Source organism: Rhinatrema bivittatum, chromosome 2, assembly GCF_901001135.1.
Source record: "Rhinatrema bivittatum chromosome 2, aRhiBiv1.1, whole genome shotgun sequence".
Taxonomy (NCBI): Eukaryota; Metazoa; Chordata; class Amphibia; order Gymnophiona; family Rhinatrematidae; genus Rhinatrema; species Rhinatrema bivittatum.
In genome coordinates, this window is record NC_042616.1 from 697,266,513 (window position 1) to 697,278,810 (window position 12,298).

The window sequence follows — 12,298 nt, forward strand, 5'->3', positions numbered from 1 at the left end:
GGATGGTTGTAGCAGTATTCAGGGGGCCCTTTCTGCAAGATAGATAGGGTACTAGTATCTGAAAACAGGACGAGTGTTCCTCAAGCTGCTATGACAGCAATTAATGTTGAGATTACTTACCTGATAATCTCCTTTTCCTTAGTGTATGCAGATGGACTCAGAACAAGTGGGTATAGTGTGCTCGTGCTAGCAGTTGGAGACGGATCTGACGCCAGCACGAGTACATATACCCCCACAGGAAGTGAAGCAACTCAGTAATCTTCCTTGCAAAAGCTGTTATGGATATATGTGTACTGACGATCAATGAATTAGTGAAACTGGATTCCCCTGACCGATTGATAGTAGCTGGAGACCGCCAGCGCTCCCAACCGGAAGCGAAGGCGTCGACACTTGGTAGAGTGGACGCTCTCATGTAAGAAAGGACATGCCTTACCTTGAATTGGTGCAACCCATGTATACTGGCAGCCGGACGGGATGGTGAGTCCATCTGCATACACTAAGGAAAAGGAGATTATCAGGTAAGTAATCTCAACATTTCCTAGCGTGTAGCAGATGGACTTAGAACAAGTGGGATGTACAAAAGCTACTCCCGAACTGGGCGAGAGGCTGCCTGAGGACCGCGTAGGACCGCCCTCGCAAATGCTGTGTCCTCCCTGGCCTGGACATCCAGACGGTAAAATCTGGAAAAGGTATGGAGGGAGGACCATTTCGCCGCCTTACATATCTCTGCGGGCGACAGCATCCTAGATTCTGCCCAAGAGGCCGCCTGCGCTCTGGTGGAATGAGCCTTGACCTACAGAGATGGTGACTTCCCCGCCTCTACGTAGGCCGCTCTGATAACTTCCTTGATCCAGTGAGCTATGGTGGGCCGAGAGGCCGCTTCCCCTTGCTTCTTCCCGCTGTGAAGGACGAACAGATGGTCCGTCTTTCGTACTGCTTCTGTCTTTTCCAGGTATCTGGGCAGCAATCTGCTGATGTTGAGATGGCGTAGCAAACGCCTTTCTTCTGATTTCTTCAAACCCGCCGTGGTTGGCAAAGATATGGTTTGGTTGAGGTGAAATTGTGAGACTACTTTAGGTAAGAAAGAGGGAACTGTGTGAAGATGGATAGCCTCTGGAGTGATTTTCAGAAACGGATCACGGCAGGACAGTGCTTGTAGCTCTGAGATGCGGCGTGCGGAACACACTGCCAGCAAGAACACCACCTTCAAAGATAGCGAACGGAGAGACAGGCCCCGAAGGGGTCTGAAGGTGGATCCCGCGAGGAAATCCAAAACTATGTTGAGGTTCCACAGGGGCACTGGCCACTTCAGTGGCGGACGAATGTGCTTGACTCCTTTCAGGAAGCGGGAAACATCTGGGTGAGTGGCAATGGACTTGCCATCCCTCCTGGGACCATAGCAAGACAGTGCAGCCACCTGAACCTTGATGGAGCTGAGGGACAAACCCTTCTGAAGCCCATCCTGCAGGAAATCCAGAACAATCGGGATTGTGGTCGCATGTGGATTGGTGCCATGAGTGTCGCACCAGGCTTCAAATACTCTCCAGATCCTTATGTAGGTGAGGGATGTGGAAAACTTGCGAGCTCGGAGGAGTGTATCTATCACCGGCTCCGAGTAACCTCTTTTCTTCAGTCTACCCCTCTCAATGGCCAGACTGTAAGAGAGAATTGAGCTGGATCCTCGTGGAGGATGGGACCTTGACTGACGAAGCAGGTCCCTGAGAGGAGGCAGGGTAAAAGGCTCCCCTGTTAGTAGTCTTCTCATGTCCGCGTACCAGGGTCTTCTTGGCCAGTCTGGTGCCACTAGAAGAACTAGGCCCCTGTGCCTCTGAATCTTGTGTATAAGGGCGCCCAGCAGGGGTCACGGCGGAAAGGCGTATAGCAGGGTCCCTGGAGGCCATGGCTGAACCAAGGCGTCGATCCCGTGAGGGAACGGATCTCGCTTGCAGCTGAAGTATCTGGGTACTTGAGCATTGGACCTGTCCGCTAGTAGGTCCATGTCTGGAGTCCCCCACTGATCCACGATCATCTGGAAGGCTGTGGGGGACAGCTGCCATTCTCCCGGATTTAGGCTTTCCCTGCTGAGGAAGTCTGCCGCGGTATTGTCCCTTCCGGCAATGTGGACGGCGGAGATGTCCTGGAGATTCGCCTCTGCCCAAGCCATCAGCGGGGCTATCTCTAGGGACACCTGTTGGCTTCTGGTTCCGCCCTGTCGGTTGATGTATGCCACCGTGGTGGCATTGTCGGACATCACTCTGACTGCTCTGTTCCGCAGTCTGTGAGCAAATCGCAGGCAGGCTAACCGGACTGCCCGTGCCTCTAGACGGTTGATGTTTCACTCCGACTCTTCTCTGTTCCACCGCCCTTGGGCGGTGAGCTCTTCGCAGTGCGCTCCCCATCCGCTCAGGCTGGCATCTGTGGTGAGCAGAGTCCACGTGGGGGAGGACATCTTCAACCCCCTGCTCGTGTGGTTGGACTGCAACCACCACCGTAGCTGGGTCCGCACTCTGGCTGGTAGAGGTAGATGCACGGAGTAATTCCGGAAGCGTGGGCTCCATCGAGAGAGGAGGGAGCGTTGTAGTGGTCTCATATGGGCCCTTGCCCAGGGTACCACTTCCAGGGTGGATGCCATGAGACCGAGAACCTGCAGATAGTCCCAAGCTATGGGCCGGCTGGCTCCCATCAAGGAACGTAGACGCTTCTGGAGTCTGAACCTTCTCTTGGTGGTGAGGCTGACTTTGTCTGCCTGGGTGTCGAACCGGACTCCCAGGTATTCCAGTGATTGGGAAGGCTGTAGGCAACTCTTGCTTAGGTTGACTACCCATCCCAGGCTTTCCAAAAGGGCGATCACTCTGTTGGTTGCCCGATGGCTCTCCTCTCGGGATTTTGCCCTGATCAGCCAAATCATCTAGGTAGGAATGGACAAGGATTCCTTCCCTCCTGAGCGCCGCTGCCACCACTACGATCACCTTGGTGAAGGTCCGCGGCGCTGTGGCTAACCCGAAGGGCAAAGCCCGGAATTGGAAGTGTCGTCCCAGAACCTTGAAGCATAGGTAGCGCTGATGATCCCGATGGATCGGGATATGCAGGTAGGCTTCTGACAAGTCTAAGGCCGTGAGGAACTCCCCTGGCTGTACTGCGGTCTTGACTGAGCGCAGAGTTTCCATGCGAAACCTCGGGACCCTTAAGTATCGGTTGACTGACTTGAGGTCCAATACGGGCCGGAAAGTGCCCTCTTTCTTGGGTACCATGAAATAAATGGAATAGTGCCCAGAATCCATTTCCCATGCAGGTACTGGGATTATGGCTTTCAATGACAGGAGCCTCGCTAGGGTAGCTTCCAATGCTGCCTTCTTGTGGATTGGGCACGGAGATTCCACAAACCTGTCCGGAGGGATGTGATAGAAGTCCAGATAATACCCCTCTCGGATGATGGCGAGGACCCACTGGTCCGACGTAATCTCGACCCACCTGGGGTAGAAGAGGGTTAACCTGCCCCCTATGGCTCCGTCCCCCGGATGGATCGGCTGATTCTCATTGTGGGGTGCGGCCGGGACCCGAACCCGAGCCGGCTCCCCTCTTGTGCTGCTTGGTCCGAAAGGACTGGTTCCTGGCCTGAGGACGAGGTGCCTGGTAGCGACTCCTATAGGGAGTGAAGTGGTGGGAGCTTCTACCTCTGGAGGGCCTCGGAAAGGTGCGCTGGTTCCTCTTGGACCTGTCTTCCGGCAGTCGAGGTACTGGAGAGGCACCCATGTGCTGGCCAGTTTATCTAGGTCGCTGCCGAACAGAAGAGAACCCTTGAACGGCATTCTAGTGAGACGTGTCTTAGAAGGAGCATCGGCTGACCAGTTCTGTATCCAGAGCTGGCTCCTGGCTGCTACTGAGGATGAGGCCCCCTTGGCTGTTGTACGGACTAGGTCGGAGGCGGCATCCGTAAGGAACGATAGAGCTGACTCCATGTCTGCTGCCGGAGCATTGTTCCTGACCTGTGACAAACAGGAACGCGTTACTACTGTGCAGCAGGTTGCGATTCGCAGAGACAGAGCTGCCACCTCAAAAGTTTGTTTCAGGATGGCGTCCAGGCGTTGGTCATGAGCCTCCTTGAGGGCCACCCCCCCTCCACTGGAATGGTAGTGCGCTTGACCACAGCGCTAACCAAGGCGTCCACCTTAGGGCACGTCAGCATATCCTTGATTGCCGGGTCCAGGGGATACATGCCGGACAGAGCCTGACCCCCTTTGAATGAGGCCTCCGGCGCATTCCACTCCAAATCGATCAGCTGTTGTGCCGCTTGCAGGAAGGGGAAATGGCGGGCTGTGGGACGAAGACCCTCCAGCAGGGGGTTCTGCGTAGATGCCTCCATGGTGCTGGGGCCTGAAATAGCCAACTCCGTCAGGCACTGAGAGACCAGGTTGGAGAGATCCTCCTTGGGAAAGAACCGCCTCATAGTTCGATATGGCTCTATCCCCGAGGGAAGTTCCCCCTCCTCGGGGGGTTTGGACTCGTCCTCCGAGACATCAGGGTCTGCAGGAGCCGCACTGCCCGGAGGCGGGTGCCCGCGGTAAGGGCGAGAGGGTCCGGGGACAGGGTCAGCCGGGGCAACAGGGCCTGGACGGGAAGCCGACTGCATCTGTACAAAGGCGTGAATCCCCTTAAATAAGTCCACCCAGGAAATGGAAGCGGTCTCTAGCCGTTGGGGTATCAAGTCCCCCGGAATTCCTGGCTGTTCAGGACACCCCGCTAAATCCGGGATGGCCCCTGGGGAACTGTCGGTAAACCTCGGTTGAGACTGGTCCTGGCCCGAAGCTCCCACGGCCTCCTCACATTGGGCACAAAGGGAGTCTAGCTCCTCACTCTGCGTGACTCTAAGCTGGAACACTGAGCACAGGCCAAGAGCTTTCACGCCAGAGTCAGGAGGTGCCGCTTCTGGAAACGCCGGGGCGTTCAAGTGTTCCATCGCGTCTTGCGAATGCAGGGCGCTGGCTTATGCCAATAATATGCGCTCCAGAATATGCGTTCAGCAATATGCGCTCAATAATGTACAATATGCGCTCAAATATACAATATGCACTCCAGAATATGCGTTCAGCAATATGCGCTCAATAATATACAATATGCACTCAAATATACAATATGCGCTCCAGAATATGCGTTCAGCACTATGCGCTCTATAATATACAGTATGCGCTCAAGAATATACAATATGCGCTCAATAACATATGCTTAGTAATGTATATGCTGCGTTGTGCACCTATCCACAGGCGCCTATCCTTGGGCGCTCAATATCTTAACAAGGCAGACAAAATGGCGACCTCCATGGCGTGTCGCCTACCAGCAACGCCGCCGATCCTCGTACCTCGGAGACCAAAAGTAAGAGATGTACGCCTTACCTGATCTTCGGCGCTTCCCGGCTGTAACTCGGGCGGTCTCCAGCTGCGGGGGGAGAGGGGAAATACCTTCACCGCCGCGCTCGAGGAGGTGCACCTGCTGCCTCTAAGCCACCGAACTCGTCTCGCTCGGGGCTAAGTCCACGCCGGGACCGAGGCGCCTCTCAGCCAGGCCCGAGCCCTTCTCGCTCGGGGGCTAGATCCCTGCCGTGATTCGGCCACCGGACCGAGGCCTAGACCTCCGAGGGATCGCGGAAATCACCTCGGGAAACTCAACTGGGGGAGGGACCCGAGGGTATCACCGCAGGAGTGCGGGGCTCGTCGGTATCTTCTCAAGAATTTAGAAAGTCGAAAGTAGAAAGTAGATTTGGAAAACACGCTCAGCGAGCGTGCAGGAGCTCCAAACTGCTTTGGAGACTGAAATTACTGAGTTGCTTCACTTCCTGTGGGGGTATATGTACCCGTGCTGACGTCAGATCCGTCTCCAACTGCTAGCACGAGCACACTATACCCACTTGTTCTGAGTCCATCTGCTACACGCTAGGAAATAAGCAATAGTAGCTTGTGATCTATCTAATGTTTGGGTACTTGCCAGGTACTTGTGACTTGGATTGGCCACTATTGGAAACAGGATACTGGGCTTGATGGACCCTTGGTCTGACCCAGTATGGCATACCTTATGTTCAAGACTTCGACTCCTTCTATCAGTCAAACCAGCAGCAGCAGGCCCAGATATATCTAAGAAGTGATAGCCCACAATGTAGCAAATGGGGTGGTGTTCAGTGGCACTGTCATGGGGAAAGAGACAGGCAGCATCCAAAGTGGTGACTAGGTCTAGTGGTGAGATGATGACTTTAGATGATCAGGCCCTACAGATCATGGAGAACATGGGGCTCAGTCGTTTGCTGCAGCTCTTAGCACCAAACTATAAAGTGCCCTCCAGCACCACTTTCAGTAGAAAGGTCATCCCCAGTTTGTACAAGCACTGCTGTAGCCGTCTGCAGGAGCTACTGGCAAAGGCACAGGATATCATTATGCATTTCACAAGCAACATCTGGACATTAACAAAAGCCTCACATTCCTTTCTCTGATGGCACACTGGTGGGACCTGGATGAGGTAGGGGCAGGCAGCAGTTCCACAGGATCCAGAGTAACAGGATGCAGGTGGACTTTGCTGCACACTCACCTGGTGGACAGTTCCCATACCTCTGCCAATATTTTAGCAGCTGTTAGACAAATGCTAGAGGGTTGGCAGCTGGATCAAAGAGCCAGACGTCTTAACACAGGGTTCTTTGTCACATACAATGGCTCTAATACGGTAAAGGCAATATCCGATGGGGGATATCAGAGTGTACGATGCTTTGCTCACCCGCTGCACCTAGCAGTGAAGGAGGTTCTGGGACTGGGGTCCAGGGCCCAGAGCATGTATACCTGCATGGTTTACTAGAGAAGTGTAGAAAAATAGCTGGGCACTTTCACCAAAGTGTGAAGGTGGAGGGCTTTCTTTGTGAAAAGCAGGAGAAATTAGAGATGCCTCACAAACGTCTCATAGATGTGGGTACCTGCTGGAATTCCACCTACATGATTCTGCAGAAGCTAATGGAGCAGCAGACATCCCTGCATGTGTCGTCTCAGGAAATGGAGATAGGTGTGCAAACTCCCCTAGGGCACCATGCTTGGTCAGTCATGAGACAGCTTGTGAAAACCCTGAAGCCCTTTAGGGATGCCACTGAGGAGCTGAATGCCACAAGCACCACCTTGGGAGATGTCATCCTATTGGCAAAGTTGGAGGGCTTTGAACAGGAAGATGGAATGAGTGGTGAGGTGCTGTGCTGTTTGGTGTCCTTGGAAAAGCTGGTGACAGAGAAACTAGGACCTCTGATCAGAAACCTCACATACATGCTTGCTACATTATGTGATCCATGTGTGAAAGGGAGACTCGCATTGCAGGCCAGCAATCTGTCAAATATGAAGAGCATGCCGAGAAAGCAGGTCTGTCAACCAGCATGCCAGAGGCTGAGGCAGAGGAGGGATGTAACACAGGAGGAAACACTATCATTGCTCAAGTCAGAGCAGCACCCTGTTATCACCACCTAGCACTCCCTCGAGCACAGTAAAATGGAAACAATCCTCACTTCTGTCCCAGGCGATCGCAAAATCAGCTGGAAAGAAAGACACATGTCTGATACCAGCAAAGGAGACGGCAGCTCAAATTTCTGTGATACTCTATCTTGAAGATACCATCAAGAACTAGAGACAGATGTCCTGGTATATTGGTCCCACAAGTTCAACATCTGGCTAGACATATGAGAGTGGCTCAGTACTAACTCTCTTGTCCACTGAGTGTCCCCAGCTAAAGAGTGTTTTCCATGACAGGAGACATCATAAGCCTTCATCTCTCCACGCTGTCACCACACTTGGAGAAGCTAGTGTTCCTTAAAATTAATCTGCTTTTGCTTGACTTTCCAGATTTTCCATGTGAGTGGCAAGACAAATGAAAGGAACTTAAAGGTCCTGCAGCTGACTGCTCTGCCTGTCGTGCCTCAATAACAGCAAAGGGGCCTACACCCAGCATTCAGTAACATCCATTGACTGTGACTAACTGACTGCATCTGCCTGTTGTGTTCCCAACACCACCAGTTGGGCAAAACTTCAACAACCACACTGCTGCTGCCTCCCCGGCCCAAAAAGCCAATCCAAGGGCCAAAACACACCAATGCTGTGTCCCCAACAATGCCAGTTAGGCCACACTTCAAGAACCATACTGCTGCTGCCTCCCCAGTTCGATAAACCAACCCAAAGATTACAATACATCAATGCTGAGTCCTATGTTCCCAATACCGCCTTGCCCTTACCAACCTCTCAAGGGCAATATGTACTGTCTCAATCTGTCTGTCTTGCACTTACCAACATCACAAGGGCCAACATGTACTGACAGAATCTAACTGCCTTGCCTGTTAGTGTCTACTATCACTAGCGCCTGATCAATCCTGCTACCCTTCTTGTCCCCATCCACAAAACTGGGGCCTGCACACACTGCTGCCTCCTCACTTGTTCCCATGCATAAAACTGGGGCCTTTCACAACATGTTACCTCGTGACTTGTCCCCATCCACAAAACTGGGGTCTGACTCAGCTTACTTGCTCCTGACTTGTCCCCATCCACAAAACTGGGGCCTGCCACACCTTGCTGCTCCTGACTTGACCTTGTGATGAAAACTGGGGTCTGACGCAGCTTACTTCCTCCTGACAGTTCCCCAACAACTCAGAGTTTCAATCTTCCTGACACATCCCCAACCTCAACACTGGAGCTTGAATCCTCCTACTTCCTTCTGACATGCCCCATGAACACTAGGGCTTCAATCTTCCTGATTCTTCCTGACACGTCCCTTTCAACAATGTGTTCTGACTGAGCTTATGTCCTCCTGACACTTCACCAACAATAACTTTGGGGCTTCAATCCTCCTCCATTCTCCTGACATGTCCCCTACCTAAACACTGGGGCTTCAATCCTCCTGCTTCCTCCTGACATATCCTCAACAACACTGGGATCTGACAGCACATCCAGTAACAGCCTTTCACCACCATATCCCAACACCAATAGCACAGGAGTCTGGAAGCACATCTTGCAACAGCCTTACAACTACCATACCCAAAAACTAACCACACAGGGGTATGGCAGCACATCCAGAAGCAGCCTTACGGTGCCATACACCTTGCATAACCTAAGGGGTTTGATATATTCTTTGCCTGCCTGCCATTTTCCAAGCACCAATACAGGGTCATGACTCCACTGAGTTTCTCTGCCTCCTTTTTCCCAAATACAACCACCAAGGCATATCTCCACTCAGTTCCTATACCTCTCCTTTTCCCCAAATACAACCTCCGAGGCATAACTCCATGGAGTTCCTCTGCCTCCTTTCCCCCAAATGTCACCACAGAGGAATGATTCCACTGATCTCTCCTGCCTGCTTTGTTCCAAACCACTGTTAAGGTGAAGCAGGCAGGGGAGGTCAGTGGAGACATGTTTGCTTGTTTGGCAAACACCACCACTCAGGAATGGTTCTTCTGGCCTTAATCTATCTGCATAAATCACATGTAATGCACAGAAAACATGATTTGTCCTCAAAAACAAGTTTTCTGCACATAAAATATGAATAATATGCACAAAAAAATGTGTTCTGCACAAAATCCCAAGTAACTTGAATTAAGCGCATAACTTTATTCTCCTAACCCATGTTGTGCTCTTAATCAAGATTTGTGTGCAAAGTATGTTTTCTGGGTAGAAAATATGATTTCTGCGCACAAAAAACATTTTTAAAACAGAAAGCATTTTTTATATGTATTATGCACAAAAAGCATGCTTTTTATGGACAAAGTATGTTTTCTGCAAATAAAATCCCAACTACAGTTCCCAGCAGTAGACTAGCATTAGCCTAGTCTAAGATGGAGTAAAGTTTCCAGCGCTAAGAAAACAAAAGGTAAATTAGCGCACCTGTTTGCACTGGGGGGGGGGGGGGAGGTCTTAGAACATAAGAATTGCCGTACAAGCCCAATATCCTGGCCAATCCGGGTCACAAGTACATGGTAGGATCCCAATAGCTAATACCTTCATTAGCATGGGATTTCCATGCAAGAGCGCTAAGGAATTCATATAGTTCCAAGCATGAACATTTTGTGCACCAAACTCCTTTATGAATCTACAGTAAAGTTTGAGCATAAAAAATGTGCACACAACTGTGGGTTGAACTATGCACTTTACTAAGTGCACCTTTTATGCTGGCTTCCAAGTTTGTACCTGAGGCAATGGAGGATGAATTGACTTGCCCAAGGTCATAAGGAACAGGATTTGAACCCTGGCTTTCCTGTTGATTTGCTGTTAAATATCTCTGGAAGGGGAAAGTTTTACATTTTTCATTTATTTTTGCATAAAATAAATATTGTACTTAAAATAGATCTGACTCTGCAAGGTATGGATACGTCAGCCTGACTTTAATGCACCTTTATAAGAGTTCTCTTTTCAAATGGCTACTAGTTCTGGAAACTAGCAGACTCACAGTAGAATAAGCAGAACTAGAAATAAATATGGAAACACAGGTATAAAATGCTTGAAAAAGACTTCAGATGCCAAGTTTTCAGCCACAGAGCTTTCAAGATGGATTAAAAAATGCACCATCACCGGGCAAAAACCCTTCTTAAAATGCTGTATCTTTTTGGTTTTTTTGTATTTTACAATTTGCATTCCTTATAACTTTCCACTTATTTTTGTGTTTCTTAATATTCTTTATGCATGTAAGTGAATGCAAACAGCAAGACAACTTAACTGGCGGTGAGGTTGGAAGTGTCAAGAATGCTCTCTAATTCCCATTTCTTTTCTTTACTGGATAAACATAAAAATAAGGGCAAAATTGTGTGGCTTGGAACTTGGCATCTTAAGTCTTTTTCCTTCTTTTTATCATACACATTTATGGTAATTTTGTTGGTGTGCTTTTCAAGCATTTTATGCCAGGTACTTCCATATTTGTGTGTTTTTTTGTTTGGACTTTCCAATAAGCACAACTAGAACTGTGCCTTTGTCTGCCAACAGTGTTGGACTATGACTATCTGGAACCATTCCATTGCTGATATGGACCATGTGCAACTTTGCAATGCAGCATACTGTATGATTACAGTAACAATTTAAAAATACTACTTACGGATGCAGTCTTGTTTTCTTCTTTTATTTTTTTATCTTTTACATCTCCTTTATCAATGTTTGTTTCTGAATCCAACCTTCTTTTTTTACTTGTGTTGCTCCTATCCTCCTGTGCGTGACTCTCCATTTTAGATTTCCATTCTGGATCTCCGCTCTCAAATACAAGCTTTACTATGTCAGCATCTACAACTAGGTCATCCAGTTCTTTTCTTTTCTTTGCTTCTGGTTCTTCACATAAGATATTTCTAGTAATTGTCTCATTATTCTTTGCTTTGCTGGTTCCTAGTCCAGTTTTTATATTTGTGACTGCAGAAGATAAGTTTGACTCAGGGCTCCCAGTAGAGATTTTCTGAGAATTTTGCTGCATGCCATTTTTCCACTTTGCTGATGTTTCAAGCTGATTCTGATCTGGAGAGACCGATGACTGCTCATCTATCTTGGCTAATTTAGATAAAGACATTTCTCCTCCTTCTTCAACTCTTTCCCTTAAAGAAAGAAAAATATCCTTGACAGAGTGAACTTATTTTTGTCGTCTTTTTGTTAGAATGACATCATTACAATTTCACACACAGACAACTCTATACATTGATCACAACTGTCATACTTATATAGTTAATTAGGTAAAATGATATTAATTCATGTCAACTTTGTTTCTTTTATCTGGGGCTGGCTTATTTTTCATGGTAATACAAAGAAAATTAATACCCCATAACTCTTTCCCTTTATATAAATCAGAATCACCCTTCGTCAATGAGCGATATCAGCCTACCTTTTCCCACTTAAGAGAAAAGTGGCAAGATGATGCATGTTGAACACTACCATACTCAAATTGGATTCACTCAGCACAACTAAGTATGGGGATATTGAAACGTGACACAGCATATATACGTGCTATAGGAGAAGTATTAATATAAACCTTTTTATAAGTTTTATATGCCTTCTGAATTTACTTATATTTTTATATGGAGCCAAAACTAGGATATCTTACACCAAAATCAGGATAAAATTTAAAAAGTCATAAAGTATATAGTAAGTGATAATGAATCCAGACTAAAAAGCTGAGAAAATCCAGTATTGGGAATAAGCTTGCTTAAAGAGCTGCTTTTTAAAAGGAGGATCACCGAGCATGCACCTCTGGAAATTGGGAAGGAGGAGAAAGCAAGGAGCCAACCCAAAAACAAGAACTAGCCTTTTTGTTATGTGGGATGCAAAAGCAG

The 12,298-nt window shown here is 48.8% G+C and overlaps 1 protein-coding gene across 1 annotated transcript in view; it reads right to left on the reverse strand.

Moving 5' to 3' along the window:
- Window positions 1-12,298, reverse strand: part of NBN (nibrin) — a 298,561-nt gene that overhangs the window by 112,147 nt on the left and 174,116 nt on the right. The window contains exon 11 of the mRNA XM_029591629.1: window positions 11,083-11,566. Coding sequence (XP_029447489.1) covers window positions 11,083-11,566 — 484 coding nt within the window. The remainder of the gene's footprint in view (window positions 1-11,082; window positions 11,567-12,298) is intronic.